The sequence below is a fragment of the Piliocolobus tephrosceles genome, chromosome 20 (assembly GCF_002776525.5).
Source record: "Piliocolobus tephrosceles isolate RC106 chromosome 20, ASM277652v3, whole genome shotgun sequence".
NCBI lineage: Eukaryota > Metazoa > Chordata > Mammalia > Primates > Cercopithecidae > Piliocolobus > Piliocolobus tephrosceles.
Genome location: NC_045453.1, coordinates 36,598,325 through 36,625,885, shown reverse-complemented (window position 1 = coordinate 36,625,885; position 27,561 = coordinate 36,598,325). Strand labels below are relative to the sequence as shown.

General features: G+C 53.7%; 1 protein-coding gene across 1 annotated transcript in view; it reads left to right on the top strand.

Moving 5' to 3' along the window:
• The first annotated feature begins 1,290 nt into the window (after positions 1-1,290).
• The window catches only part of ZBTB46 (zinc finger and BTB domain containing 46), a 50,169-nt gene continuing 23,898 nt past the window's right edge, over positions 1,291-27,561 (top strand). The window contains exons 1-2 of the mRNA XM_023183303.2: positions 1,291-2,265; positions 15,623-15,907. Coding sequence (XP_023039071.1) covers positions 1,329-2,265; positions 15,623-15,907 — 1,222 coding nt within the window. The 5' untranslated portion in view covers positions 1,291-1,328. The remainder of the gene's footprint in view (positions 2,266-15,622; positions 15,908-27,561) is intronic.

Here is a 27,561-nt window from a genome sequence, read left to right as displayed (position 1 = left end):
GAAGCCGTGTTGAGACGGAGGCAGAGCTCGTGCGATGCGTCCTCACAGAACGCCAGCATGGGGAGGGGCTGGAAAGGCACTCCCAGCTCGGCTGACATCCTGATTCTGGACCTGAGAATAAGTTTCTGTTGTTTAAACCTCCCAGGCGATGGCCCCTTGTTAGAGTGGTCCCAACAGACGAGAACAGGCTGAGGACTCACATCCCTGAGTCTAAGGAGAGACAGGAGAGACTCTGGGGCAGGGTGCACCCGATTCAGAAACGATTCCACGTCTCCCGTGACTCTGTGAGGCAGGGCTTTCTTCTGATGAGGGGTACCCAGAGACCGTAGTCATGTCTCAGACGTCCGGGGTGCTGGCATCCTCAGGGCCTGAGCTCCCTCTAGCCCTGTCCCGGTGCTGGGCAGCGGCCCAGCCCTAAGCCAGGAAGCCTCCCTCTTCCAGAATCAAACTTGGGCTGGTTTGAGCTCAGAGTTTTGGAAACGTTCAGGACTAAGGCTATGAATGCTTTAAATCCTTATTCTGTGGGGTTTTTGTGTAGGAAGTTTTATTCTTTTTTCTTAAGAATGTTTCTTCAAGGCCGGGTACGGTGGCTCAAGCCTGTAATCCCAGCACTTTGGGAAGCCGAGACGGGCGGATCACGAGGTCAGGAGATCGAGACCATCCTGGCTAACACAGTGAAACCCCGTCTCTACTAAAAAAATACAAAAAATTAGCCGGGCGATGTGGCGGGTGCCTGTAGTCCCAGCTACTCGGGAGGCTGAGGCAGGAGAATGGCGTGAACCCGGAAGGCGGAGCTTGCAGTGAGCTGAGATCCAGCCACTGCACTCCAGCCTGGGTGACAGCGAGAATCCGTCTCAAAAAAAAAAAAAAAAAAAAAAAAAAAGAATGTTTCTTCAAGCGTGAGGGATGGCCACAGTGTGGGCCATTTAACCGACCTCTTAGTTTGGGTAAGAGTTGCTTCAGCCATGGCTGGGTGTTTTCATCGTTTCTGGGATATGCAAGTTGCTGTGTGTGGGATTCTGTTCAGAATCCCATTAGCCTCCAGCACGGAAACGCATGGCAGACGTCCCACCCTGGATGCACTGGTGCCCTCCGGCGTTTGCTGCCCTGCTTCAGGCAGAGACACAGGCCCCTGCTGCACACCTGTGGGTGGGCTCTCCAGTGCGTCCTTCTCCCACTGGCCATGCTCTGTGCCGCATGGCCCTCCTCCCGCCCCCCACCCAGCATCTCCTGGGCTGCCTCTCACGGCCTCTGCCTGTGCTGAGCTTGGGTAACACTTGTTCTTACCTCCACAGAGTCTGTAAAAGAGGCGATACCAGGGCTTCCAAATGAACAACCGAAAGGAAGATATGGAAATCGCGTCCCACTACCGGCACCTGCTGCGGGAGCTCAACGAGCAGAGGCAGCACGGTGTCCTGTGCGACGTCTGTGTGGTCGTGGAGGGCAAGGTCTTCAAGGCACACAAGAACGTCCTGCTGGGCAGCAGCCGCTACTTCAAGACACTCTACTGCCAGGTGCAGAAGACGTCGGAGCAGGCCACGGTCACGCACCTGGACATCGTCACGGCCCAGGGCTTCAAGGCCATCATCGACTTCATGTACTCCGCACACCTGGCGCTCACCAGCAGGAACGTCATCGAGGTGATGTCAGCTGCCAGCTTCCTGCAGATGACGGACATCGTGCAAGCATGCCACGACTTCATCAAGGCTGCTCTGGACATCAGCATCAAGTCGGACGCCTCAGACGAGCTTGCGGAGTTTGAGATCGGCGCCTCGTCCAGCAGCAGCACGGAAGCTCTCATCTCGGCGGTAATGGCCGGGAGGAGCATCTCCCCATGGCTGGCACGGCGAACCAGTCCTGCCAATTCTTCTGGAGACTCAGCCATCGCCAGCTGTCACGACGGAGGGAGCAGCTACGGCAAAGAGGATCAGGAGCCCAAGGCTGACGGCCCCGATGACGTTTCTTCACAGTCTCTGTGGCCTGGAGACGTGGGCTACGGGCCTCTTCGCATCAAGGAAGAACAGGTTTCACCGTCTCAGTACGGAGGGAGTGAGCTGCCTTCTGCCAAGGACGGGGCAGTGCAGAACTCCTTCTCAGAGCAGAGTGCTGTCGATGCCTGGCAGTCCACGGGCCGAAGAAAGAATCGGAAAAACAAAGAGACCGTCCGGCACATCACACAGCAGGTGGAAGATGACAGCCGGGCCGGCTCCCCGGTGCCGTCCTTCCTGCCGACGTCGGGGTGGCCGTTCAGCAGCCGAGACTCAAGTAAGCCTTTCGCTTGTTACGGGGGCTCAGCTGCCCCCGTGTGTTCAGGCCTCACGGCTGTGCACTGTGGGGATGCAGTGACACATGTCCAGGCTCACATTGGTGGCTTCCTAGGGTCACTTCCTTTTATAGGGAATTGTTGTGACCGCAGGGAATGCAGCCAATGCATCTCAAAGGCCAGGGCATTGCCAGGGTCCTCAGAGACCCCGTGTATCTGTCCTCATCAGCACGGCCCTGGTGTCACCCACACACAGGGGCTGCCTGGGCTGGGCTCCTCCGAAGCCAAAGGGATGTGAGCCGGGGGGTGGGTAATACTGGGAGGGGACCCCTCAGCCCTGGTGAGGGCGTGGCCTGCAGGGTCTGCTTCCCCTGGCCTATGGGACCCTCTCGTGAGCTCTGACTGGGGTAATTCAACTGGCCGCTTGCCAGGGTGGCCTTCAGCTCCAGGCCTTTCATCCCGGGACTTCTGCCTTTGGTCACTGTTGGTGTAGTGAATGTTGAATGGAAACACCATATGAATGTACTTTGTCTTTGGTGCCTTAGCTTTGTCCTTGACCTGGGGACCTGAGATGTTACAGCCATGAAGCAGCCTTTCCCAGCAAGTGGATTTTGTATTTGCTAACACCACTTGTGGGTTCTGCCTGTTTAAGCCAACAGACTGGGTTTATTTCCTTGGTTTTCTTTTCTTTTCTTTTTTCTTTTTTTTTTGGAGACAGTCTCACCCTATTGCCCAGGCTGGAGTGCAGTGGTGTGATCTCGGCTCACTGCAACCTCTGCCTCCCGGATTCAGGTGATTCTCCTGCCACAGCCTCTTGAGTAGGTGGGATCATAGGCATGTGCCACCACGCCTGGCTAGGCTAATTTTTGTATTTTCAGTAGAGACGAGGTTTCACCATGTTGGTCAGGCTGATCTCGAACTCCTGACCTCAGGTGATCCGCCCCTTCCATGGCCTCGCAAAGTGCTGGGATTGCAGGCGTGAGACACCGTGCCTGGCTGATGTTTTTTTCTTACACTGCATGGTACAGGGTCTCCCCTTGGGTCCTGCCTATTACCTACTGCAAAGGGGCTCTGAGCTTAGCTTTGTTGGAGCTGGATGTCACCACCTGAATGGCTGTCCCTTATGTGTCTTCCAGATTTGTAAGTAATATATTAAATGTTTGCTGAATACTGGCCACTATTCCTGGTGCTGGGCATGTAATATGAAAAATAATTGTGGGGATTTAGCCTCTGCTCTTTTCCCCAGGCTGTGGCCCAAGTCAAGGAAGGGTGTTTGGAGTTGGGTGTGGTGTTGCCTGTGCCTGTAGTTCGGCTACTCCGAAGGCTGGGGCAGGAGGATGGCTTGAGCCCTGGAGGTCCAGGCTGCAGTGAGCCGTTATCACACCGCTACCCTCCAGCCTGGGTGACAGAGCCAGACCTTGTCTTTTTTTTTTTTTGAGATGGAGTCTTGCTCATCGCCCAGGCTGGAGTGCAGTGGCCGGATCTCAGCTCACTGCAAGCTCCGCCTCCCGGGTTCACGCCATTCTCCTGCCTCATCCTCTTGAGTAGCTGGGACTACAGGCGCCCGCCACCACGCCCGGCTAGTTTTTTGTATTTTTAGCAGAGATGGGGTTTCACTGTGTTAGCCAGGATGGTCTCGATCTCCTGACCTCGTGATCCACCCGCCTCGGCCTCCCAAAGTGCTGGGATTACAGGCGTGAGCCACCGCGCCTGGCCTAGAGCGTGTCTCTTAATTTAAAAACAGGAGGAATGGAGGCATCCTAGCAGGTGCTGTCCATGGAGAGGCTCCTCCAGGATGAAGCCTGGAAATGAACGTGGGAGGGCATGAGTGGACAGAGGAGGACGAAAGACAGCAAGCCGCAGGGTGGGAGGCCCTGAAAAATGTCTCAGATGCCGAGTGTGTGGGTGGCGCAGTGGGAGACGCTGCCTGCTCCCCTGGCTGGAGGGCTTCCTGGGCAGGGTGGGTGTGGCCCCTTCTCCTGACCCTGGTTCCTCCTTTCCGTCACTGAGAGATCTCCGAGAGCTGGGAGTGAAGGCAGCTCGACATACGTTAACTTTTATCATTGTGGTAGAATGGACACAGTGTAAACCTTACCATTTTAACCATTTTCAAATGTACATTTCACTGGCATTAAGTGAAGTCATGCGTTGCTTGATGACAGAGACAGGTTCCAAGAAATGCATCGTTAGGCGGTTCTGTTGCTCTGGGAGCGCCACGGGGCGCCTGTCACAGAACTAGAAAGTGCAGCCAGTTACAGACCCAGCACCAACCCGCCAGAGTGTTAGTTACCATGCTGAGCACTGCAGGCAGCTGTGACACCATGGGAAGTGTTTGTGTGTCTAAACATAGAAAGGGTGCTGTAAAAATAGGGTATAAAAGATAACGGCGTGCCTGGGTAGGGCACCTGCCGTGCATGGAGCTTGCTGGACTGCAAGTTGCCTTGGGTGTGTGAGTGGTGAGTGAACATGAAGGCTGAGGACAGGACTGTGCACTGCTGCAGACTTTATAAACACTTGGCGTGTCCTACCCTAAACTGAGTTTTCTAAGTTGTGCTGGGACATTGTGACAGCTATGATGTCACCAGGTGACCGGAATTTCCTGGCTGCGTTCTAATCTGCGGGACCACGGTTGTTATCTGTGGTCTGTCCCTGACGAAATGCCCTTCTGTGGCGCATGAAATTGTGCATCATGACTTTTCCATCATCCCAGAGGGAAACTGTATCCGTCATAGGGTACTTTTCTCTTGCCTCTATGCCTCTATCCCACCTGTGGGTAAACGCTGTTCTGCTTTGACACAATGTAGCTTTTATTCATTCTCATCTCAGTTGTTGCCTTGTGTCCTGCACTGAGCTATGAGAACCGGGATGTTCAGTGAAAGTTGGTGGCCACGTGCAGTAGCTCAGGAGCCCAAAATCCCTTTTGGAGGCGCTTTGGGAACCGAGGCAGGCAGATCCCTTGAGGCTGGGAGTTTGTGACTATCCTGGGCAGAGTGGTGAAATTCCATCTCTAATACAAAAGTTATCTGAGGCCAGGCGCGGTGGCTCAAGCCTGTAATTCCAGCACTTTGGGAGGCCGAGGCGGTGGATCACAAGGTCAAGAGATTGAGACCATCCTGGTTAACATGGTGAGAGCTCATCTCTACTAAATATACAAAAATTAGCCGGGCGCGGTGGTGGATGCCTGTAGTACCTGCTGCTCAGGAAGCTGAGGCAGGAGAATCGCTTGAACCAGGGAGTCAGAGGTTGCAGTGAGCCGAGATCGCACCACTGCACTCCAGCCTAGGTAACAGAGTGACACCCTGTCTCAAAAAAAAGAAAAAAAAAACCCAAACAAAAAAACACAGCAGTTGGTTTAATGCAGGCTGAGGCTGAGTTGTGCCCCATCGTGAGGCTGTCCTGGGTACTACAGGATGTTAGCAGCAGCCCTGGCCTCCACCCACAGATGCCAGGAGCACCTGCCTTTGGGTTCCCCGTTGGTACAACCGAAAATGTCTCCAGACATTACTGGTTGGGAAAATCATTTCTCTCTGTGCTGTGTACATGTGGAGAGTGTACAGGCAGCAGGCCCGGGCCGGTGGCCTTTCCATCTGCTCGTGACTGTTTATCATCTTCCACTAACTCCAACGAAAACCTGGGAGGCAGTGGTCCCTGGCAAGAGACCCGGCTTTGGGGGGCGTATTCTGATGTTTACAGATGCGCTGCAGGGTCCGTCGTCAGCACAGGGAGACCCCTCCCATTGGTGCCAGGCCACCTCGCTGTGCGTGTGCTTCAGTCGCTGGCAGGTGCCCGTGCTGGAGTCCTTTATATTATAAGAGTCGATCCAGGCACTGAGAAATAGTGCACTCCTTAAGCCTGTGGGCTGAATGCTTTAAATGCAGTTGTCGAGCAGAAGGTGTTTTTAGAATCCAACAAGTGATTTTGGCTGTGTACTTTTGTTAGAGTCTTAAATCCCTTGGGTTTCCAAGGCAACTGTGAAACTCTTCCATTCGATTATTCCGAGTTGCTAAGATGAGGACACAAGGCTGTGAGCTGTGCGAGGATGGAGGATGTTTCTGCCCACGCCGTGGCGGCCAGTGACTCCCTGAGCTGCGTCCTCCGCCCGAGCCCTCAGGCTGGGATTTGGAAGCTTGGGGTTTGGGGGTAGATCATGATCCCGTGGAGGTCAGCTGGTTTCCATTAAATATTTATTCTATCTTAGAGAAGAGGATGTTTAATTCTCATCCCATTTATAGAAGCAAATGCCCTGTTTTTAAAATTTTTTATTTTTGAGACACAGCTTCACTGTCACCCAGGCTGGAGTGTGGTGGTACAATCTTGACTCACTGCAGCCTCCGCCTCCCAGGTTCAAGCGATTCTCCTGCCTCAGCCTCCAAGTAGCTGGGATTACAGGCTCCCATGACCACGCCCAGCTAATTTTTGTATTTTTAGTAGAGACGGGGTTTCACCATGTTGGCCAGACTTGTCTTGAACTCCTGACCTCAGGCGATCCGCCTGCCTTAGCCTCCCAAAGTGTTGGGATTACAGGCGTGAGCCACCGTGCCCAGCCACAAAGTCCTCTTTCTTTCTTTCTTTCCTTCTTTCTTTCTTTCTTTCTTTCTTTCTTTCTTTCTTTCTTTTTCTTTCTTTCTTTTCTTTTCTTTCTTTTCTTTCTTTCTTTTCTTCTTCTTTTTTTTTTTTTGTCTCGCTCTGTTACCAGGCTGCAGTGCAGTGGTGCAATCTCAGCTCACTGCAACCTCCGCCTCTCGGGTTCGTACCATTCTCCTGCCTCAGTCTCCTGAGTAGCTGGGACTACAGGCGCCTGCCACCATGCCCAGCTACTTTTTATATTTTTAGTAGAGATGGGGTTTTACCATGTTGGCCAGGATGGTCTCGATCTCTTGACCCTCATGATCCACCTGCCTCAGCCTCCCAAAGTGCTGGGATTACAGGCGTGAGTCACTGCGCCCGGCCACAAAGTCCCTTTTCTAAGAACATACGTCAGGTGGTCACCATGGATCATTGTCGATGCCCCAACCCCTCTGTGCATCATTCTGGCTCCTGGTGACCCTGGGGCCTGTTTGTTTTTAAGAGTGATTTTCTAGGCAGGGAGGACAAATGCATTCTAACTTAACAGCTTCCATTAACAGCTTCCAAGAAACAGTATGCCTTGAAATTTATTTCTCAGTTACAGCAGTTCACTTCTATGAGAGCTTGTGGGAAAGAGCATTAAAATGTGCAGATTCATGTGTGCAGGCAGGCCCATGCCTCCCCAGGCCCTGGCGTCTCCTTCTCATCTGCGGAGGGAGTGCAGTAAGGACCTGAGAGGTGACTGGTGAGGCCTTGATGAAGTGGATGTGTAGCTACTGCATGAGAAGATGGTAAAGGAACAGCCCAGGCGCCCCAACTAAATGGCCCCACACATGCCTAAGCGGTGCTGCCACAGTCAAATCTGTGTGTTTTGTAAAGTAAGTGTGTACTGAACCCTGGTGAGGCAGGAGCTTGACATGTTGGGATTTTGAAGCGTACATTAGAACTGCAGGAGCTCCAGACAGGGGACGATGGCTTCCCGGGTAGGCAGTGCTGCCTGCAAGCCTCCTGTCTGCTCCGGGAGGGGAGTGAGGGTCCTAGCTCTCAGGGTAGGGGGGGGTCTTCCAGCTGTTTCTTGGACCAGGCCAGCCTGCCTCCGGTGAGGCAGTTTCTCTTCCTTGTGCTGACAGCAGCTCCTTACAGCCCCCAGAGCTCCTTGCTGGGGATAAAGCAAGAACTAGCGAGCGGAGGGGCCACGGCTCTGTCCCCTTCTGGTGTTCCCCCCTTCTGTCCACGAAGGTTGGGGAGGAGGACCCCCCACGGTCTCAGCCGTCCTGATCACATGAGGGCAGGGAGTTACCTCTGAGGTTACATCCATGCGGGGACTCCCGTCCTGAGTGTGCGTGGCATCTCGGCCCTCCTGGCGCCCGGCAGAACGTGAGGTGCCCCCACCTGGCCTCCGGAACCCCTTTCCCAGTCCGTTTCAGTAGCACGGCAGATCCAATGGTTCTGTTGAAGCAAATTTCCTGCACTTGAGATGGTCTTTTTATTTTTTGGATGGAAGGGTTTCAACCAAAAGATGGCATCATGTGCTTTGGTCAGTAGTGGGGTGGGAAGGACTCCAATCCTACAGATCCCACGGCCGTTCGGGTGGGGTGGGAAGGGTGTCCAGGTCCATACCCTGATCCCACAGATCCCTTGGCAGCTCAGGAGATGCTGGGCTTGATCTGGGCTCCACACCACAATCCCACAGATCCCACAGCTGCTCGGGAGATGCTGGGCTTGGCTTGTTTTTATCCACTCTCCTGTTCAGTCCTTTCCTGGGAAGCTTGAGAACTCAGCTGCACCTGCTCTAGATGTTTTTGCTTTCAGGTATGAGCAGAATTACCTGTAATCAGCTCTGACCACATTACAGTCTGTTAGGGGAGCGGCTGGTGATTAGGACAGAGACAATAACACCCTTCACAGCACCATGGCTGTTTTTTGTTTTCGTTTTATTTTTTAAAAATTTCTGCTCTCGGCACTGGACAGAGTATTTTTTGTTTTTGTTTTGAGATGGAGTCTCGCTCTGTTGCCAGGCTCAAGTGCAATGGCGCCATCGCTCGGCTCACTGCAACCTCTGCCTCCCAGGTTCAAGCGATTCTCCCACCTCAGCCTCCGGAGTAGCTGGGATTACAGGCACCTGCCACCATGCCTGGCTGATATTTTGTATTTTTAGTAGAGACAAGATTTCGCCACGTTGGCCAGGCTGGTCTCAATTTCGTGAACTCGTGAACCCCAGCTTCCCAAAGTGCTGGGATTACAGGCATGAGCCACTGCACCCGGCTGTGTTTTTTGGTTTTTTAAAGACAGGGTCTCACTCTCTTGCTCAGGCTGGAGTGCAGTGGTACGATCTCGGCTCACGGCAGCCTTGACCTCCTGGGCTCAGGTGGTCCTCCCACCTCAGCCTCATGAGTAGCTGGGACTGTGGGCGTGCGCCACCACGCCTGGCTGATTTTTAAAAATGTTTTTTTGTAGAGATGTAGATCTCACTATGTTTCCCAGGCCAGTCTCAAACTCCTGGGCTCAGTGATCCTCCCGCCTGGGCCTCCCATGGTGCTAGGATCACAGGTGTGAGCCATTGCCTGGCTCACACTGAACTTTTAACGCAGCCACTCGGCAGGGTGTCCTTGCGTCTCTGGCTTTGCTCCTTGTCCTGGTGGGGAGGGACTCACAGCTGAGGCCGGCAGCAACGCTGCTCCCCGCCATGGGCGTGGCGCATGGGGCATGCAGCGTGGGGCGTGGCTGCAGCCTATCCTGTTGTCGTCCAGATGTGGGTGTTTGGGTGTTGGGCTCAGGGCTGTGAGGCTCTCCTGCAGGTGTCTTTTCAGCTCATGGGTGTGTGTGCTTTTGGCAAGCACCTGGGGGCTTTTTTAGGTTACGAGGTGCGCTGGCTCCCGATGGCTGCTGTAATAAATTACCAGACTTAGTGTCAGAGCAATGCAGGTTTTGTCTCACGGTTCTCTGAAGTCCAAAGCAGCTGGCAGGGCTGGATCCCCTGGAGCTCAGGGGAGTCCGTGGGTCTCTTCCGGCTTCTGGAAGCCACAGCATCCTTGGCTCATGGCCCCACATCATTCCTGCCCCTTCCCATCCTCACTTCTGTCACCCTCCTGCTTCCTTCTCTTCTGACAGGGACCCTGGTGGGTCTGTTGAGGGCCCACGTGGCTCATCCAGGACTTCTTGTCGTGAGATCCTGAACTGAATCAAATCTACAGAGTCCCTTCTGCCACAAGGTGGTAAAGCCACAGCTCGGGGGTTGCAGCCTGGGCGTCTCTGCCGGGGCCTCATGGGCTCACCACTGGGGGTTTGCATATGATAGCCGGGGATTTTGATGAAAATTGCCATGCTTCTTTTCTGGTTTTTTTTTTTTGAGTGTCTCGCTCTGTTGCCCAGGCTGGAGTGCAGTGGCGTGATCTCGGCTCACTACAACCTCTGCCTCCTGGGTTCAAGCAATTCTCCTGTCTCAGCCTCCCTAGTAGCTGGGATTACAGCTGCATGCTACCATGCCCGACTAAATTTTTTTTTTTTTTTGAGACGAAGTCTCACCCTGTTGCCCAGGCTGGAGTGCAGTGGCACGATCTCGGTTCACTGCAACCTCCACCTCCTGGGTTCACGCCATTCTCCTGCCTCAGCCTCCGAAGTAGCTGGGACTACAGGCGCCCGCCACCACGCCTGGCTAATTTTTCATACTTTTAGTATGCACTGAAAAATAAGAAGAGTTTTTAGCGATTAGACGGACAAATACATAACAAAGCAAACACAGCGAAGTGTTAACTGGGGGATCTAGGCAGCAGGCATCTTCACTATTTCATTTTTTCAACTTTTCTCTGAGCGTGAATATTTTCCCAATACAGTGTTAGGAGTAAAAACAAGAAACTTTCCGAACTGTACACCTGAAATCTGTGTAGTTTAGTGTATGTAATATATCACACCTCAAAAAAACAGAAAAAAGGGCCTGGCCTGCTGGCTCACGCCTGTAATCCCAGCACTTTGGGAGGCTGAGGCGGGTGGATCACCTGAGGTCCGGAGTTAGAAACCAGCCTGACCAACGTGGTGAAACGCTGTCTCTACCTTTTTCATTGTGGTGAGACTGTCTGTAAAAACAAAAACAAAAACAAACAAAAACAGCGTTAACCATTGTGGTTCAATGTGGTTCAATTCTGAGACTCCTCTTCATGGTTTTTTGTTTGTTTGTTTTGAGATGGAGTCTCTCACTCTTGTTGCCCAAGCTGGAGTGCAATGGCATGACCTCAGCTCACTGCAGCCTCCACCTTCCGGGTTCAAGAGATTCTCCTGCCTCAGCCTCCTGAGTACCTGGGATTACAGGTGCCCACCACTGCACCCAGCTAATTTTTGTACTTTTTTTTTAGTAGACACGGAGTTTCACCATGTTGGTCAGGCTGGTCTTGAACTCCTGACCTCATGATCCACCTGCCTCAGACTCCCAAAGTGCTGGGATTACAGGCGTGAGACACCGTGCCTGGCCGAAACCCAACTTTTAGCATGGGAGAGTTCTTTCTGCTTATCCTAATTTCTTTTATGTGTTTTTCACCTTAATTTGTTACAATAATTTATATTTAAAATTTGGCTTTAAAATTGGGTGATTTTGGCCGGGCGCGGTGGCTCATGCCTGTAATCCCAGCATTTTGGGAGTCTGAGGCGGGCGGATCACCTGAGGTTGGGAGTTTGAGACCAGCCTGACCAATGTAGTGAAACCCTGTCTCTGCTAAAAATACAAAAAATTAGCTGGGCGTGTTGGCGAGTGCCTGTAATCCCAGCACTTTGGGAGGCCAAGGTGGGCCCATCACAAGGTCAAGAGGTCGAGACCATCCTGGCTGACATGGTGAAACTCCGTCTCTACTAAAAATACAGAAAGAAATTAGCCGGGTGTGGTGGCGGGTGCCTGTAGTCCCAGCTACTCGGGAGGCTGAGGCAGGAGAATGGTGTGAACCTGGGAGGCGGAGGTTGCAGTGAGCCGCGATCGCGCCACTGCACTCCAGCCTGGGCAACAAGAGCAAAACTCTGTCTCAAAATAAATAAATAAAATAAAATAAAATAAAATTGGGTGATTTTTATTTGAAGCCTCTTATGAGCTGAATGTGCACCCCCCACACTCGCGTGTCAGAGCCCCAGCCCCCATGTGGCTGCGTGTGGGGAGGGCCTTGGAGGAAGTGATAAGGTGAAGTCACAGCCAGGCCCTGATCCCTGAACACGCTCGTGAAAATATAGCACCCACCACCCACTGTGCTCCCAGACTCTGGGGAGGGGCCCCAAGGGTTCACCTGCCACCGTCTGCAGGTCAGGAGGGGCCTCACCAGACACCAGGTCTGCTGGGACCTTGACCTCGGACTTCCCAGTCTCCAGAGTGTGAGGAAACTAATTTTCGTTGTTGAGCCGCCCTGCCTGTGGTGTTCTGTCATGGCATCCCAAGCTAGACAAAGCCTTAACGTGAGTTTGGATATAACCTGTACATTTAGTTCTAGAAATGCACAGTTCATATGATGTATCATTGAGGGATTTGCAAAAAAATATAAAAAGGAGTCTAGTTTGGAAAAATAGAGTAGAGTTTGGAAAAATATCCTTTAAAGGCCTCCAGAAGTCATAGGTAGCTCGACAGTCCGAATGTCACCATCCCCAGAGAATCCCACCTGCTCCTGCCAGGCTGGACTCACCCCGTGTGCTGCCTGAGTGGGGGCCTTGTGCACCTGCCACACCCAGCTCTCAGCTGCTGGGCCTCACAGCACCACCCTCAGTGGCGTCTGTGAGCAACGTGTACGTGTTTGTTCCAGGGGTGTTTGCAGACGTCACCTCTGCCTCTGCTCCAAGTTCCCCCTGCCTCATGCCCGTGTTTCTGTGGTTCTGATCCCAATTCCTGTCAAGGACCACAGTGGAAAATCCATTCTCTTGCTGTGGGAAAATATCTGCAAGTCATCATCGCTCAGCATGTTCTGGGGGAGTTTTGAGGCCCTGCATACAGCCCCGCAGGAGGAGGCTCCTCCATGAAGCCCTGGCTGGCCGGAGCTGACGCTCGGAGGAATATGTTGAATTTGTGACTCAAGTCATCACCTGTTGTTGTTGTTGTGGTTGTTCAGTAGAAGCTTTGTTGAGAGATGATTCACACACCATTCACCCGTTTAAAGTTTGCGGTTCAGGGGGTTTTGGTATATTCACAGTGTCGTGCAGGGATCAGCACAATCCATTTAGAACGTTTTCCTCAGCTCAGAGGGAACCCTGCCTCACTTAGCCCTCACCTGAGACCCCTCCCCAGCCCCTGTTTGCAGCCATAAATCTACTTTCTGTCTCTCTTGATTTGCCTGTTCTGGATATTTAATGGAAATGAAATGGCGTGTGGCCTTCTGTGTCTGGCTTTGTTCACTCAGCAGTTTTTTTTTGTTTTGTTTTGAGACGGAGTCTTGCTCTGTGGCCCGGGCTGGAGTGCAGTGGCCGGATCTCAGCTCACTGCAAGCTCGGCCTCCCGGGTTCACGCCATTCTCCTGCCTCAGCCTCCCGTGTAGCTGGGACTACAGGCGCCCGCCACCTTGCCCGGCTAATTTTTTGTATTTTTAGTAGAGACGGGGTTTCACCGTGTTAGCCAGGATGGTCTCGATCTCCTGACCTTGTGATCCGCCCGTCTCGGCCTCCCAAAGTGCTGGGATTACAGGCGTGAGCCACCGCTCCCGGCCCACTCAGCAGTTTTCAAGGCTCCTCTGTGTAGTTCTGTGTCTGGTTTCGTCCGCTGAGCATGTTTTCAAGGCTCCTCTGTGTGGTGGCCTATGTCTGTTCTTCAAGCCTTTTCATGGCCACATAATATTCCACTGTGGGAATGGACCTTGTCATGTGTATCCATTCATCCATTGATCGACTTGTCGACTGTTCCACCTTTTGCCTGTTATGAATAAAGTGCTAGGTGCGTCCTGGACAAGGTTTTCTGTGGGCTTTTGTGTCTTCATTTCTCGTGGATATCCGCATGCCTACACGTGGAACTGCTGAGCCACGTGGTGATTCCTGTATGTGACGTTGTGAGGACCTGCTGACCTGCTCCCCAGGAAGGGTACTGTGTTGCACTCTTACCAGCAAGGTTCCAGGGTTCTAATTTCTTCCCATCCTTGCCAATATTATCTGACCTTTTTTTTTTTTGAGATAGGGTCTCACTCTGCCTCCCAAGCTGGAGCACGGTGGCTAGATCACAGCACACCACAGCCTCAACCTCCCAGGCTCAAGTGTTCCTCCCACCTCTCAGCCTCCTGAGTAGCTGGGACCACAGGCACGAGCCACCACACTCAGCCAATTTTGTTTTAATTTAATTTTTTGTCCTGCTGTGTTGCCCAGGCTGGTCTTGAACACCTGTTCTCAAGAGATCTTCCCATCTTAGCCTCCCAAAATATTGGGACTACAGGCGTGAGCCACGGTGTCTGGCCTGACTTTTTATTTCCAGCCATCCCATTGGGTGTGTGATGGAATCGTGGCGTGTGGTGGAATCGTGGCGTGTGGTTGAATCGTGGCGTGTGGTGGAATCGTGGCGTGTGGTGGAATCGTGTTGTGTTTTGTGTTTCCCTAGTGATGAGTGGTGATGAGCATCTCTTCATGTGCATCTTGGCCATTTATACGTCATCTTTGGACAAATGTGTAGTAAGATTTTTTTGTCCATTTTTATATTGACTTACAGTATTAATCTTTTTATTATCAGATATATAGGTTGCAATTTCTTTCTTTTTTTTTTTTTTTTGAGACAGAGTCTTGTTCTGTTGCCCAGGCTAGAGTGCAGTGGCATGATCTCAGCTCATTGCAACCTCCGCCTCCTGGGTTCAAGCGATTCTCCTGCCTCATTGAGTAGCTGGGATTACAGGCATGCACCACCACGCCTGTCTAATTTTTGTATTTTTAGTAGAGGGGTTTCACCAAGTTGGTCTTGAACTCCCAACCTCAGGTGATCTGCCCACCTCGGCCTCCCACAGTGCTGGGATTACAGGCGTGAGCCGCCGCACTCAGCCTGAAGCGCAGACATTTTAATTTTGATGAGTCCAATTTATTTTGTTGCTTGTGCTTTTAGTTTTGTATTTAAGAACCTATTGCCAAATCTGAGATCATGCGGATTTTCTTCTAAGAATTTTATAGATTTAGTTCTAACGTCATTGATCCATTTTGAGCCTTTCCTTGTCTTTTTTTTTTTTTTGAGACGGAGTCTTGCTCTGTCGCCCAGGCTGGAGTGCAGTGGCCGGATCTCAGCTCACTGCAAGCTCTGCCTCCTGGGTTCACGCCATTCTCCTGCCTCAGCATCCCGAGTAGCTGGGACTAAGGTGCCCGCCACCTCGCCTGGCTAGTTTTTTGTATTTTTAGTAGAGACGGGGTTTCACCGTGTTAGCCAAGATGGTCTCGATCTCCTGACCTCGTGATCCGCCCGTCTCGGCCTCCCAAAGTGCTGGGATTACAGGCTTGAGCCACCGCGCCTGGCCGAGCCTCTCCTTGTCTTTGAGAGATGGAAATACTGCTGCCCCAGGAGCCTCTGACTCTCAGGCCCTCAGCCCTGGAACCGGGCCTGGAACCAGGTCTGCAGCCCCTCATCCAGGGAGGGCAACCCCCGTTGTTCTGAGTTGAGCCATCCTCCACCACTGCCATGGGGCCTGGGTGGGCATGAAAGGCCGGGCTCGGCCGAGGCTGTTGCGTTGCTGGGGCAGGTGCCCGGCCCCCAGGGTGGGCTGGGCTCGATGCTGCTCTGTAGCTCAGGCTACATTTACGTCGTACATTTGTCACCTGTCCCACTTGGAGAGTCTGAATGACCCATGTGTCTTCTGATGTGTATCCCTCTGTCCCCAGATGCGGACCTGTCCGTCACCGAAGCCAGCAGCTCTGACAGCCGAGGAGAGAGGACCGAGCTCTATGCACAGGTCGAGGAGGGTCTCCTGGGAGGAGAAGCCAGCTATCTGGGCCCTCCCCTCACCCCGGAGAAGGACGACGCCCTGCACCAGGCCACCGCGGTGGCCAACCTGCGCGCGGCACTCATGAGTAAGAACAGCCTGCTGTCACTCAAGGCCGACGTGCTGGGGGATGACGGTTCCCTGCTGTTCGAGTACCTGCCCAGAGGGGCCCACTCGCTGTCCCGTAAGTGCAGGCCCTGGGGGCCGCTTGACTTTGGTGTGGTTTCGAAGGCTGAGAGTTGCAGGTCCTGGGCCAGGATGAGATGAGGCTGAGGGTCCCTGCTGCTCGGCCGCCTGCTGACCTCCCTGTTCCGGGAGGTGGTGGGGCGGCGTCCCAGCCAGGACTGGCCTCTCGGGTCCACAGGGAGCTGGCTTTAGAGTGAGGAGGGAATGGAGGCGGTTGTGAGGGCGGCGCGGCGGGCAGGGGAGCAGCCGAGTGCTTGCTGGAACGTTCCTCACCCGGAGTCGTGGGGCGGAATGGGAGCCCGCCCGGGTTGCGCAAGCTCGGCGCCGGGGCCGGGGGTCTTTGTGCTCCAGAGACGGGCTCAGGCGCCCCCTGCCGGCCCCTCTGTCGCCTCTGTGCTGAGGCTCGTTTCACGCAAGGGGAATGGGGACGGCGATTGCACTTGGGGGCCTCACCTTGTGTTGCCTTCGCTGGATAATGCTGGTGGCGTGTGACTTTTAAAGATGCGTCGGGCCGAGACGGGCGGATCACGAGGTCAGGAGATCGAGACCATCCTGGCTAACACGGTGAAACCCCGTCTCTACTAAAAACTACAAAAAAACTAGCCGGGTGAGGTGGCGGCGCCTGTAGTCCCAGCTACCCGGGAGGCTGAGGCAGGAGAATGGCGTGAACCCGGGAGGCGGAGCTTGCAGTGAGCTGAGATCCGGCCACTGCACTCCAGCCCGGGTGACAGAGCGAGACTCCGTCTCCAAAAAAAAAAAAAAAAAAAAAAAAAAGATGCGTCGGATGTTGTGTTTAAAACGTAAACGTCCCCTGCCGAATCCAAACGACGACGCCCCTGCTGAGATGTGGCCAGAGGTTCAGTCCCTGCTGCGTGTGGGGCTCCCCCCGGACTGACTGACTTCCCGACAAGACGGGGGCACTCGGCTTTAAGAGTTTAAAAAAAGAAAAAGCAAAGGGGCCGGGCGCGGTGGCTCACGCCTGTAATCCCAGCACTTTGGGAGACTGAGGCGGGCGGATCACGAGGTCAGGAGATTGAGACCATCCTGGCTAACATCGTGAAACCCTGTTTCTATAAAAATACAAAAAATTAGCTAGGCGTGGTGGCGGGCGCCTGTAGTCCCAGCTACTGGGGAGGCTGAGGCAGGAGAATGGCGTGAACCTGGGAGGCGGAGCTTGCAGTGAGCCGAGATCACGCCACTGCACTCCAGCCTGGGTGACAGAGCAAGACTCCGTCTCAAAAAAAACAAAAAAACGAAAAACCCACCGCAGCCAGCCCCCAGCCAGCTGCCTTCTGGTCTTGTGCTCACATGAGGCCCCTGGGCAAGGCCCGGTGCTGGCACTTAGTGCATAGTTGGTGCTCAGCGTGCGGCTGAGAGTAAGTGAGGTGCGTCCTGTTTCTCTCCAGGGGAGGAGGCAGCAAGTTCAGGGTGTGAGAGGCTCCCACCTCCGTGGCTGGGGTCCAGGCGTGCTGAGTGGCGTGGACCCATTGTTTCCTAAGTATTGAGTGAAGTGAAGGAAACGTGCCAGCCGTCCTTGATGCTGGGATTTGGGAAGTGTGTCTCTTTCTTTACGCTGCTCTAAAAAACAGTATTTTTACAACTTTGTTTTCATGAGCACTAAAATATCCTTTCGAATTTTCGCGTTGGTGTGAGCACTGATGCCAACTGTTTGTGGGTAATAAAGACTACATGTGGAAAGTGGTGTTCACCTTCCTTTTATTCCGCGTACTCAGCGAGGAGCTGCGGCCGAGGGGTCTTGGCCATGTAAGTGAGGCCCAGGGCTGAGTGCTGCATAGACAGACAAGCTGCGAGCTGGGCTTTCGCAGACGTCCTGAGGCCGCACTTCCCACATCTGAAAAACAGGGCGGGGGGGGGGGGGGTGCTACTTACACAGCTGTTGTGAATTCAAACAAAATAGTGTTTCTAAAATACCAAACACGGTGCAGGCAGAGCGTTTGTGATTTATGTTCCAAAACGTTGGCCCCGTCCCCTCTCGAATGCAAAAGTGTACTTGTTAGCAGAAATGGTTGGATTTGACCAAACCCCGGGTACTGGGACCTTTCCAGGAAGGGTGGCAGGGCACGTAGGCATCCTGCAGCCGGCCAGATGGAGTGCTGGACACGTTTCGTGGGCATCAGGAGGGACAGGCTGGGTGCGGCCAGCGGCGCGTGCCAGTGGGTGCGGTTGGAGGGAGATGCCGGGCGTCCCTCACCACCCTCCCCTCTGACCACCTTTTCACATGGGGGGCTTGGGTGCTGTTTCCTCTGGATGCTCTCAGACCGTTGTATACACTCTTTCAGGGCAGGGACTCCAACACACCCAGTTCCTGTGCAGCCTTGCAGGTACGGCTGGTGCGTCTTGGTCATTCAGAATGACTGTGGGAGCCTGGGCAACGTGGCGAAACCCCATCCTTATAAGAAATTAGCCAAGCGTGATGGCGCCTGTGCTGTAGTCTCAGCCACTCAGGAGGCTGAGGTGGAAGGATTGCATGAGCCCAGGAGGTCGAGGCTGCAGTGAGCCGTGATTGCATCACTGCCCTCCAGCCTGGGCCACAGAGTGAGACCCTGTCTTAAAAAAAAAAAAAAAAAATGTTGTTGGACTGGGGGGAAGTGATTTGTTTGTGCTTTTTCTACTGTTTCTGCATCTTGACAGCCTTCCCTGGGTGTGGCTCCGTCCATGAAACCTTTGATGATTTGTGTGTGCAGTAGATGGGGCCGGAGGGCACTGCTTCCCCCAAGATGTCCATTTCACCCGCGGCCGCTGAGCCGTGGCCCTCGGTGCCAGTGTCTGACCTTGGGAACACACACCCCAGCTTGGCCACTGCGGCCCTGGCAGTTTCTCCCCTTCCTCCTCGGGGCTTTTCTGTTCCAGGCCCCTCCTTTCAGGAAGCGAGCCCCTGACCATGTAGGGGGAATGGCCGCGGAGCCCGAGGCTGGGACCTTGAATGGTTCTGGCTTCTTCCCAGGGCCTCTCCTTGCAGTGAGAGTGCTGTGACCTCTGCATCCTGAGTGTGTCCTAAATCCTGAAGGTGGGGTGAGGGCACACCCGGCACTCCTGGGTGTGTTTGTGTGTGGGTGCATGCGGTTTTTTTTTTTTTAGAGACAGGGTCTCACTCTCTCGCCGAGGCTGGAGTGCAGTGGCATTATCGCGACTTGCTGCAGCCTCTGCCTCCCGGGCTCCAGCAGTTCTCCTACCTCAGCCTCTCAAGTAGCTGGGACTACAGGTGGGTGCCCTCACACCCCACTAATTTTTATATTTTTAGTAGAGACCAGGTTTCACTGTGTTGGCCAGGCTGGTCTCGAACTCCTGAGCTCAGGTGATCTGCCCACCTCAGCCTCCCAAAGTGATGGGATTACAGGCGTGAGCCACCGCACCTGGTCCCATCTCACTTGATTTTTAGTACAGCTGTGACTAATTCCAGGTGAAGTTGGCTGGTGGGTCTTTTGTTATTTCTTTTAAGTTCTAGCCTCCTTTTTAATATTCTAAATTTTCCACCTCTCTTGTAAGAATTTGCCCTTTTGGGCCAGGTGTGATGGTTCACACCTGTAATCCTAGCACTTTGGGAGGCTGAGGCAGGTGGATCGCGTGAGGTCAGGAGTTTGAGACCAGCCTGGCCAACGTAGTGAAACCCTGTCTCTCCTAAAAATACAAAAAATTACCCAGGTGTGGTGACAGGCACCTGTAATCCCAGCTACTAGGGAGGCTGAGGCAGGAGAATCGCTTGAACCCAGAATGAGGAGGTTGCAGTGAGCCGAGATCATGCCATTGAGCTCCAACCTGGGCAACAAGACCAAAACTCAGTAGGGGCGGGGCGGGGCCGGGGGGAGAATTTTCCCTTTTGTTTTCTGTAAATACAGTTTAGAAGTTGTCAGCATCCTTCGCTTGTTGGGCTGTGAACTGGATGACCCAGACGCCTGCCCAGCAGACAGACAGGCTCTAGAACTCGGCAGGGGACAGGTTATTTTAAAATGTAATTTTCTGGCATCCTGCGTGGCTCCTCCCTGTTTCCATCATGCACTGAGGTAAATAATAGAAATACTTAGAAAAAAACTTGGATTTTCCAAAGTTCTGTGGTCCTCCCTCACTGCCGTAGGCATTCTGTCCCCGACAGGTGGTGCCGCAGAATCCTCGCGGAAGTAAACCATGGACACCGGCGCCTGTGTCCAGGGAAGCCTCAGCCGAGGCGCCTCAGTGTGATTTGAAGGTGGGGTCCGGGGGCCTGGCCTCTGCGGGGCTGCCGTGGAGGAGGAACTCCTCAGAGTTCATGGAGCAGCCCCACTCGCTGGTACCTGGGTGGACACCGATTGGGGGAGAGAACTGAACTTCGGGGTCTGACACCATCTGTTGATCTGAAGCGTTTAACTCATGGACTTCTAATTCTCTCAACACCGTGCGGGAGCAGCAGGCCCAACAGGACCCCATCGCACCCCTCTCTCCCTTCCCGCCTTCTGGAGGGGCATGGACACAGAGCCGTGTCCTCCCATTGCTGAATGTGGGGGTGACTGTGGGGTCGGCTAGAGGGGGCAGCTCACTGTGGCTTGTGGTGTGGCCCCCCTATCCTGTAGCTCTGGAAATTCGACCCTGAGCCCCGGGGGCCGCCTGCTCCTCTCCTCCGCTCCATCAGAAGAGAGAAAACAAGAGCTGCCTCGGCTGGGCGAGGGCCCCCAGTGCCCTGCCCTCAGAGCGGAGGGAATGCAGCTTCAAGTCAGGCGAGCTCTGAAGAGGGTCTGGGAGGGCAAGTGGCCCCAGCTGTGGTTCTAGGGGCCCCTGCTGTGGTTCTAGGGGCGTGGCTGCTCTGCCAGGCGTGACCGGTCCTGACTTGCGACCTCCTCCCGGCGTGGCCCCTGCTGTGGTTCTAGGGGCGTGGCTGCTCTGCCAGGCGTGGCTGGTCCTGACTTGCGACCTCCTCGTGACGTGGCCCCTGCTGTGGTTCTAGGGGCGTGGCTGCTGTGCCGGGCATGGCTGGTCCTGACTTGCGACCTCCTCTATGTGCTGGTTGCAGGCGATGAGCATTTCCAGGGTTAGGGCCTCTTGTTAGCGTGGTCTCTAGGTGTCCCATTGAACACATCTCCCAGTGGCCTGGCGTGCTGTGCAGGAAACAGAGGGGGACACGGCGGTCCTCACTGTGTGTCCACTGCAGCTTTGTGGCGTGGGGTGCTGGGGTGGGGATCCTACCACCTGCCCGGTTCTCATCATGAATGCACCGTGGTTGAACAAATACGGCCCGGCCGTGGCAATTTTGCACAAGAATGGGATGGTGGTCGCAGATTTCTGAATTTAGAGAACCATTAAATATGCAGGCAGCAGGCACAGAGCAGCCGACACTCAGAGGGCCTTTGGGAATGGTTCTGGAACATTCTAGAAAAACTGAACTAGTTTCCTTGGATTTGTAGGACCAATAACCTTGGCTTGGCTGTTAAATTAAACAGATGGCAGTTTCATTAGTAGACCACTAATCTCTGACATCCCTTTCAGAGGACTTGCTGTACTTCTCATTTGATTCCGTTGAACTTTGCTCTGCTTACTTTTATTCCTTTTTCAGCATTTCAGCAGTAGGCTGGCCTCCTCCCTGTTAATAGTCATTGTTCACCCAGTAGAAACCATGAAAAGTGTCATTTAGGCTCAGAACACGGCTGCCCACAAGTTGTGCTGGGCTGACGCTGACCTGGGGCCTTGAGGTGTGCGCTGCCTTCATGTCTGGAAACAGCACAAAGATGCCGACTTCACACAGACAAGAAGAGGATGTGCCGCTGGCTGGCCGACGGCCGGGGACAGGAGGCTGTGAGCCCCACATCAGCCGTGCCTGGAAATGTGGGACGCGGCCTCTGGAGTGTTGCCGGTGTAACCTCCCTCACTCTTTTAAAGAGTCAAGGATTCTAGGGACAGCCATGGCGATGCGGTCCCGCCTCCCGTGAAGCTCATCCCAGCTCCCTGCAGTCCTTTCCTGGGGGCACTGCTTCCGGCCAGCTCGTTACTGGAGAAGGTGGCTGAGCCCAGGCCTCAAGAGGCGTTTTGCAGAGGACAGTCGCAGCTTGTCTTTGTTTTGGTTGTGGTTTAAAGACTGTTTCCCTCTGGTATTTAGAGGATGAATCGAGAACTTTACCTTGGTTCTGGATTGAGACTGGAATCGTGAACAGTTACCGACCAAAGGGATTTGGTGGACATGCACTTTCAGGCAGCCCAGGCCGGCGCGCCTTGGTGTTCTCATCAGGAGAGCATTTCTGCAGTCCAGCCGTGTTCACGCTCCAACTCAAGAGAGACCCACCCTGGAGAAGTCACGGGTGGAGACCCCAGGCATTTGCGGGTCGGCCAGCTGATCAAAGCACTTGAACACCTGCCTCCAGCGAGACCCCCGGGTCATCACCGGGCTCGCACCGCATACCAGGAAGATCATCGGTGCTTCTGGAACTCTCTAGAACCCAGCGGCTGGTATGCGTTCCCGTGGGTGAGACTCCTCCTTTCCTGTGTTCCCAGGGCCTGGGTCCCTTGTGAGGGTCACTGATGGCAGAGCAGAAGCCCCTCCAGCCTCCACCCTCCACCCTCAGAGCCACAGGATGGGCTCTGGGGAACCGCCAGACCCAGCCCAGGGAGCCGGCGCTGCCTCCCCCAGCTCAGGTAAGACACCAGGGTGGCCAGCTTTGTCTGGGGCAGCTGGGCCAAACACTTGGGGCGTGGTGACCCTGACACCCATGTGCTCGTGGCCACGACCCAGATGAGCCTGGGCACCTCCAAGGAGGCTCTTTGGTGGCACCTGCTCTCCATGTGCCCTCCTCTCCCACCCTCAACTCACCCAGGTACAGAGAAAACCCATTTTTAGGTCAGCTGAGTTACTCTCTTTTGCAATAGTAATTGTTCCACTCCCACAGCGACAGGTTGTATGAAGTTGAATTGGTTTTTATATTTTGAGCAATTTTTTTCCCCTAACGTAAAGACATTCAGTTCATGTCGCAGTGGGCTGGAAACATCAGTTCCTAGAGCTCAGTGGTGGTGGCCGGTCCCTTCCAGGCCTGGTCACTGCCCGTTTCTGGCCAAGCCCCGACTCAGAGGCCACTGCCCCAGCCGGAGCCGCGCAGAGCCCTGGTGGAAGGTGTCCTTCCTGTGCCTGAAGTCGCAGGGTCTTTTCTGTCAAGAAAGGGCCATGGGGCATGTTTGCCTCCTTGGAGAAAAGAAATTCTTTAACAAGAACTCAACCCACTTTTTTTTTTTTTTTTTTTGAGACGGAGTCTGGCTTTGTTGCCCAGGCTGGAGTGCAGTGGCGCGATCTTGGCTCACTGCAAGCTCCGCCTCTGGGATTCAAGTGATTCTTCTGCCTCAGCCTCCCGAGTAGCTGGGACTACAGGCGCCCGCCACCACGCCCAGCTAATTTTTTGTATTTTTAGTGGAGACGGGGTTTCACCATGTTAGCCAGGATGGTGTCCATCTCCTGACCCCGTGATCCGTCCACCTCGGCCTCCCAAAGTGCTGGGATTACAGGCGTGAGCCTCTGCGCCTGGCCTAATTTTTGTGTTTTTAGTAGAGATGAGGTTTCACCATGTTGGCCAGTCTGGTCTCGAACTGCTGACTGCAAGTGATCCGCCTGCTTCAGCCTCCCAAATTGCTGGGATGACAGGCATGAGCTGCCTCAGCCTTTCACAGTGCTAGGATCACAGGAGTGAGCCTCCTCGGCCTCCCAAAGTGCTGGGATGAGCCTTGGTGCCCGGCCTCAACCACACATTTTGGATTTGGAAGTTAATTGCTGTTGCTACACGAGTCATTTCTCACAGCATAGTTTTGGTGGCAGGTGTTAATGTTTTGTTAATGCATATTTTTTTTTTAGTGTCTCTTCATTGAGAACTAATTATAGTCTTCCTTTCCAGATGGCTGTTGACAGGCTGTCTTTGTAGCGACTGGACAATGCCCCAGGTGAGTAAGGGTGGCGGAGCATCCACCTAGAAGTCTTGCTGCTTTTATCCCATCCTGACGGTCTATAACTTGTCTGTCTCTGGTTCTAGATCCACACTTCTTATGGCGTGGAGAGCTGGGCGGAGCAGTCCTCTTCCCGTGCTGGCTCCCGCTGGCACGAGGGTGGGTTTCCGCAGGGCCTGTGGCCTGTCCAGATGCCTGAGGAGTCGTCTTCCAGCCCAGGCCTGGATGGACTTGCCCAGCCCTGGGAGCAGCCAGTGTCAGGACGGCTTGGCCTCGCCTGGAGCTCCTTGGGTGCTGACAGCTTTACCCTGAGGCCAGCTAAGGAGCCCTGTGAAGCAAGTGACAAGCAAAGGCACCTGCTGGAAGTGGTTTGGGACAGAACTGTGGGTACCTCTGGTCTGTGTGCTGGAGCCAGCGTTTGCATTTGCCTTGATGCTGCAGCCAGGGCATTGGTGTCCAGGTCCCGGTGGCCGGCTAGGTGCAGCTGCCCATGCGCGAGAACTCTCAAGTGTGTTGGAGCAGGGGGGAGCTGGGTGACTGCACAGCCGCGTCGGGGAGGGGATGTCTGCGGAGAGCTGTGACCGGGAGCCGGTGTGTGCCTTTCTGTGGTCATTTCTCGAGTCCTCTGCCGGCCGCTGCCAGGTGAAAGCGTCTCCGTGCCCAGCTGGTGGGCAGGTGGGGCAGGTGGACCTCCAGCTTCTGCCTGACGGGGTTCAGATGACCGAGATCCCACGGGATTGCCAACACGTGGGGACGGGGGCTTTCGGGGACAGGAAAAATGTCCCCATCCATGGGAAGTGGAGCCACACAGCTCTGACCCAGCGACTTTCTTGGAAGATCTGAGGACACAGCCTGCCATGGCGTCCTTGGTGGTGTGTGCCTGGCATGTGCGCGGCGCTCCAGTGTTGGCGTGGAGTTACAGGAATGTGCTGCTTTCCTTGTCAGACGAATTAGTTTCAATGTCAGCTTTCTATTCAGAGCAGGTGGTTGTGGACTTGTTGAGCTCTGGGGACCCAGAACAGCAGGTGGGCTCAGGAGGGAAACAGGCATCCCCCGTTCCAGATTCTGGAATAACCAGAAGTGCCATCTGGCAGGGAAAGTGGCGTGTCGGGGGAGCCCACTCCCAGACCAGAGGCATGTCCCGCAATCTGCCCAACAGCCCATCCACTTTCCGGAAGGTCCCCATCTTCACTCAGCCAGTCTCATCTGCTGGAGCCTCCCCTAGTTGCTCAAATCTTTATTCCTGAGATGAGTTTCTGAAGATGGAGAAAAGTGGGATTTCTAGCGAGGTTTGGGGCATTTTACCAAAGGTGACTGCGCTCTGCTGGCGTCTGCGAGAGTCGGGAGAGCAGTCCACACAGGCCGCGCCTTCTGAGCTGCCAGACACCTCTTTATGCAAATGCCTGTTGGAATTGTAATGTTCGTCGTAGAGAAAATGTAGCTTTTCTTTTTTTATTGGTCAAAATGGGATCTCTTGGCCGGGCGCAGTGGCTCATGCCTAAAATCCCAGCACTTTGGGAGGCTGAGGCAGGCGGATCACCTGAGGTCAGGAGTTCGAGGCCAGCCTGGCCAACATGGTGAAACCCTGTCTCGACTAAAAATAGAAAAATTACCCGGGGCTTGGTGGCGGGTGCCTGTAATCCCAGCTATTCAAGAGGCTGAGGCAGGAGAATTGCTTGAACCCGGGAGGCAGAGGTTACAGTGAGCGGAGATCACGCCATTGCACTCCAGTCTGGGCAACAGGAGTGAAACTCCCTCTCAAAAAAAAAAAAAAGAAGATCTCTCAGCTGTTGGACCTGAGATGATATGTCTCAACCTGGGCACCGTGACAGAAGAAACGTGTGGCATCTGACTGTGAGATTAGTTCACGCCTAGGCTCTGCGTTCATGGGTGGGGCACACCCTGGTGCTGCTGAAGCAGAGACATCAGAGGCTGTACAACAACTTTGCCCTTTGCTCTCCAGGGTGAGCAGCAGGTGGGCCCAGCAGGGAGAGAGTTGTCTTGGGGGATTGATAAGGAGGCCTGGTTGTCGAGATTCTCTCCGCACCATTTGGCTGAAAGAGTTTGGTTAACTTTTTGAAAACAATTTAAAAAGTGTAGACATATGCCATAGAACCTAAAAAAAATATGTTCATGGCAGATAGTAAAATGATAAAGGCTATAAGAACATTTTTAGAATAGATAGCAGTATGACTTTATCCTTACTTCTGACATTCTTTCCCCTGAAACTACACAGACATTCATTCAGCATATAAAGTTTTCAGGCTGGGCGCTGTGACTCATGCCTGTAATCCCAATACTTTGGGAGGTTGTGGCAGGAGTACTGTTTAAGCCTGAGAGTTCAAGACCAGCCTGGGCAACACAGGGAGACCTTGTCTCTACAAAAAAATTTAAAATTAGCTGAGTGTGGTGCTATACATATGTGATCCCAGGTACTCGGAAAGCCAAGGAGGGAGGATCGCTTAGGCACAGGAGGTTGAGGCTGCAGTGAGCCGTGATTTCACCACTGCACTCCAGCTGGGCCACAGAGCAAGACCTTGCCCAAAAAAAAAAAAAAAAAAAAAAAAAAAAGCAACACACACAAAGTGTATTTTCAGCACATTCACTTAAATATTTCTTCTCCTGTTTTGAAATATTATTGCTTAGAGATTAACTTCAAAGAGATTTTTTAAAAATGTATCAGTAAGTAACATTAGTCTTCCTTAAAAAGAGAATTTCAATAATAAAAGCCTGGTTCTTTCTTTAGGTCCCTTCATTGCCACAAAGCTCGCTTCCTGTCTACAAAATTAATTCTGGGTTCCTTGGCATATTCACCATTTTCACAAAACGTGAATGGCCTCACAGACCTGGGTGCCCATCAGTATAGCAGTCCTGTGTGCCCATCAGTATAGCAGTCCTGTGTGTCTGTGTGTGTCTGTAGAAATTAAGAACTCAAGCTGGGCACAGTGGCTCATGCTGGTAATCCCAGCACTTTGAGAAGCTGAGGTTGGAGGATCACTTGAGCCCAGGAGTTCAAGACCAGCTTGGGCAACCTGGTGAAACTTCATCTCTACAGTTACTCTGGAGGCTGAGGTGGAAGAATCGCTTGAACCTAGGAGGTCAAGGCTGCAGTGACCCGTGATTGCACCACTTCACTCCAGCTGGGCCAGAGTGAGACCCTGTCTCAAAAAAGAAAAGAACCCCACACACATAACCCATCCGGGAAGGGGGCCAGTGCAGGTGGGACAAGGCTGTGATCCTTGAGAGAAGAGAATACAGACGAGCTGCCCTTCACCCCAACAGTGTTGCTGGCATATTTCCCAAACCCTGGAACAGGAAGTGGAGCCTGAGTGGACGGCAGTGTACGGATACAGAGATTGTCCTTCAGGGTAGCCAGAGGAGCCGGGACTTGAGGGGTAAAATCCCAAAAGACAAGAAACAAAGAAGAGGACCCCAACCTCTGCATACAACTGCCCCCCACCCCAACCCTCTAAGCCACACACACACACACGCACACAGAGCAACACTGCAAGAACCAAGCAGAACAGCGCTGGGTGGGAGGCTACGCCACACGGCAGCATAGCAGCAATCTCCGTGGTCATGCACGTGAAGACACAGGCTGGAGGCCAAACCCCAGCAAGGTGAAGGAGATCCAGGAAACACCCTAGGCTTTCAGGTGAGACCCCAGAGGGACCACATCTCCCGAAGAGGGACCGCATCTCCCTGAAGAGGGACCACATCCTTCTGAAGAGGGACCGTATCCTTCTG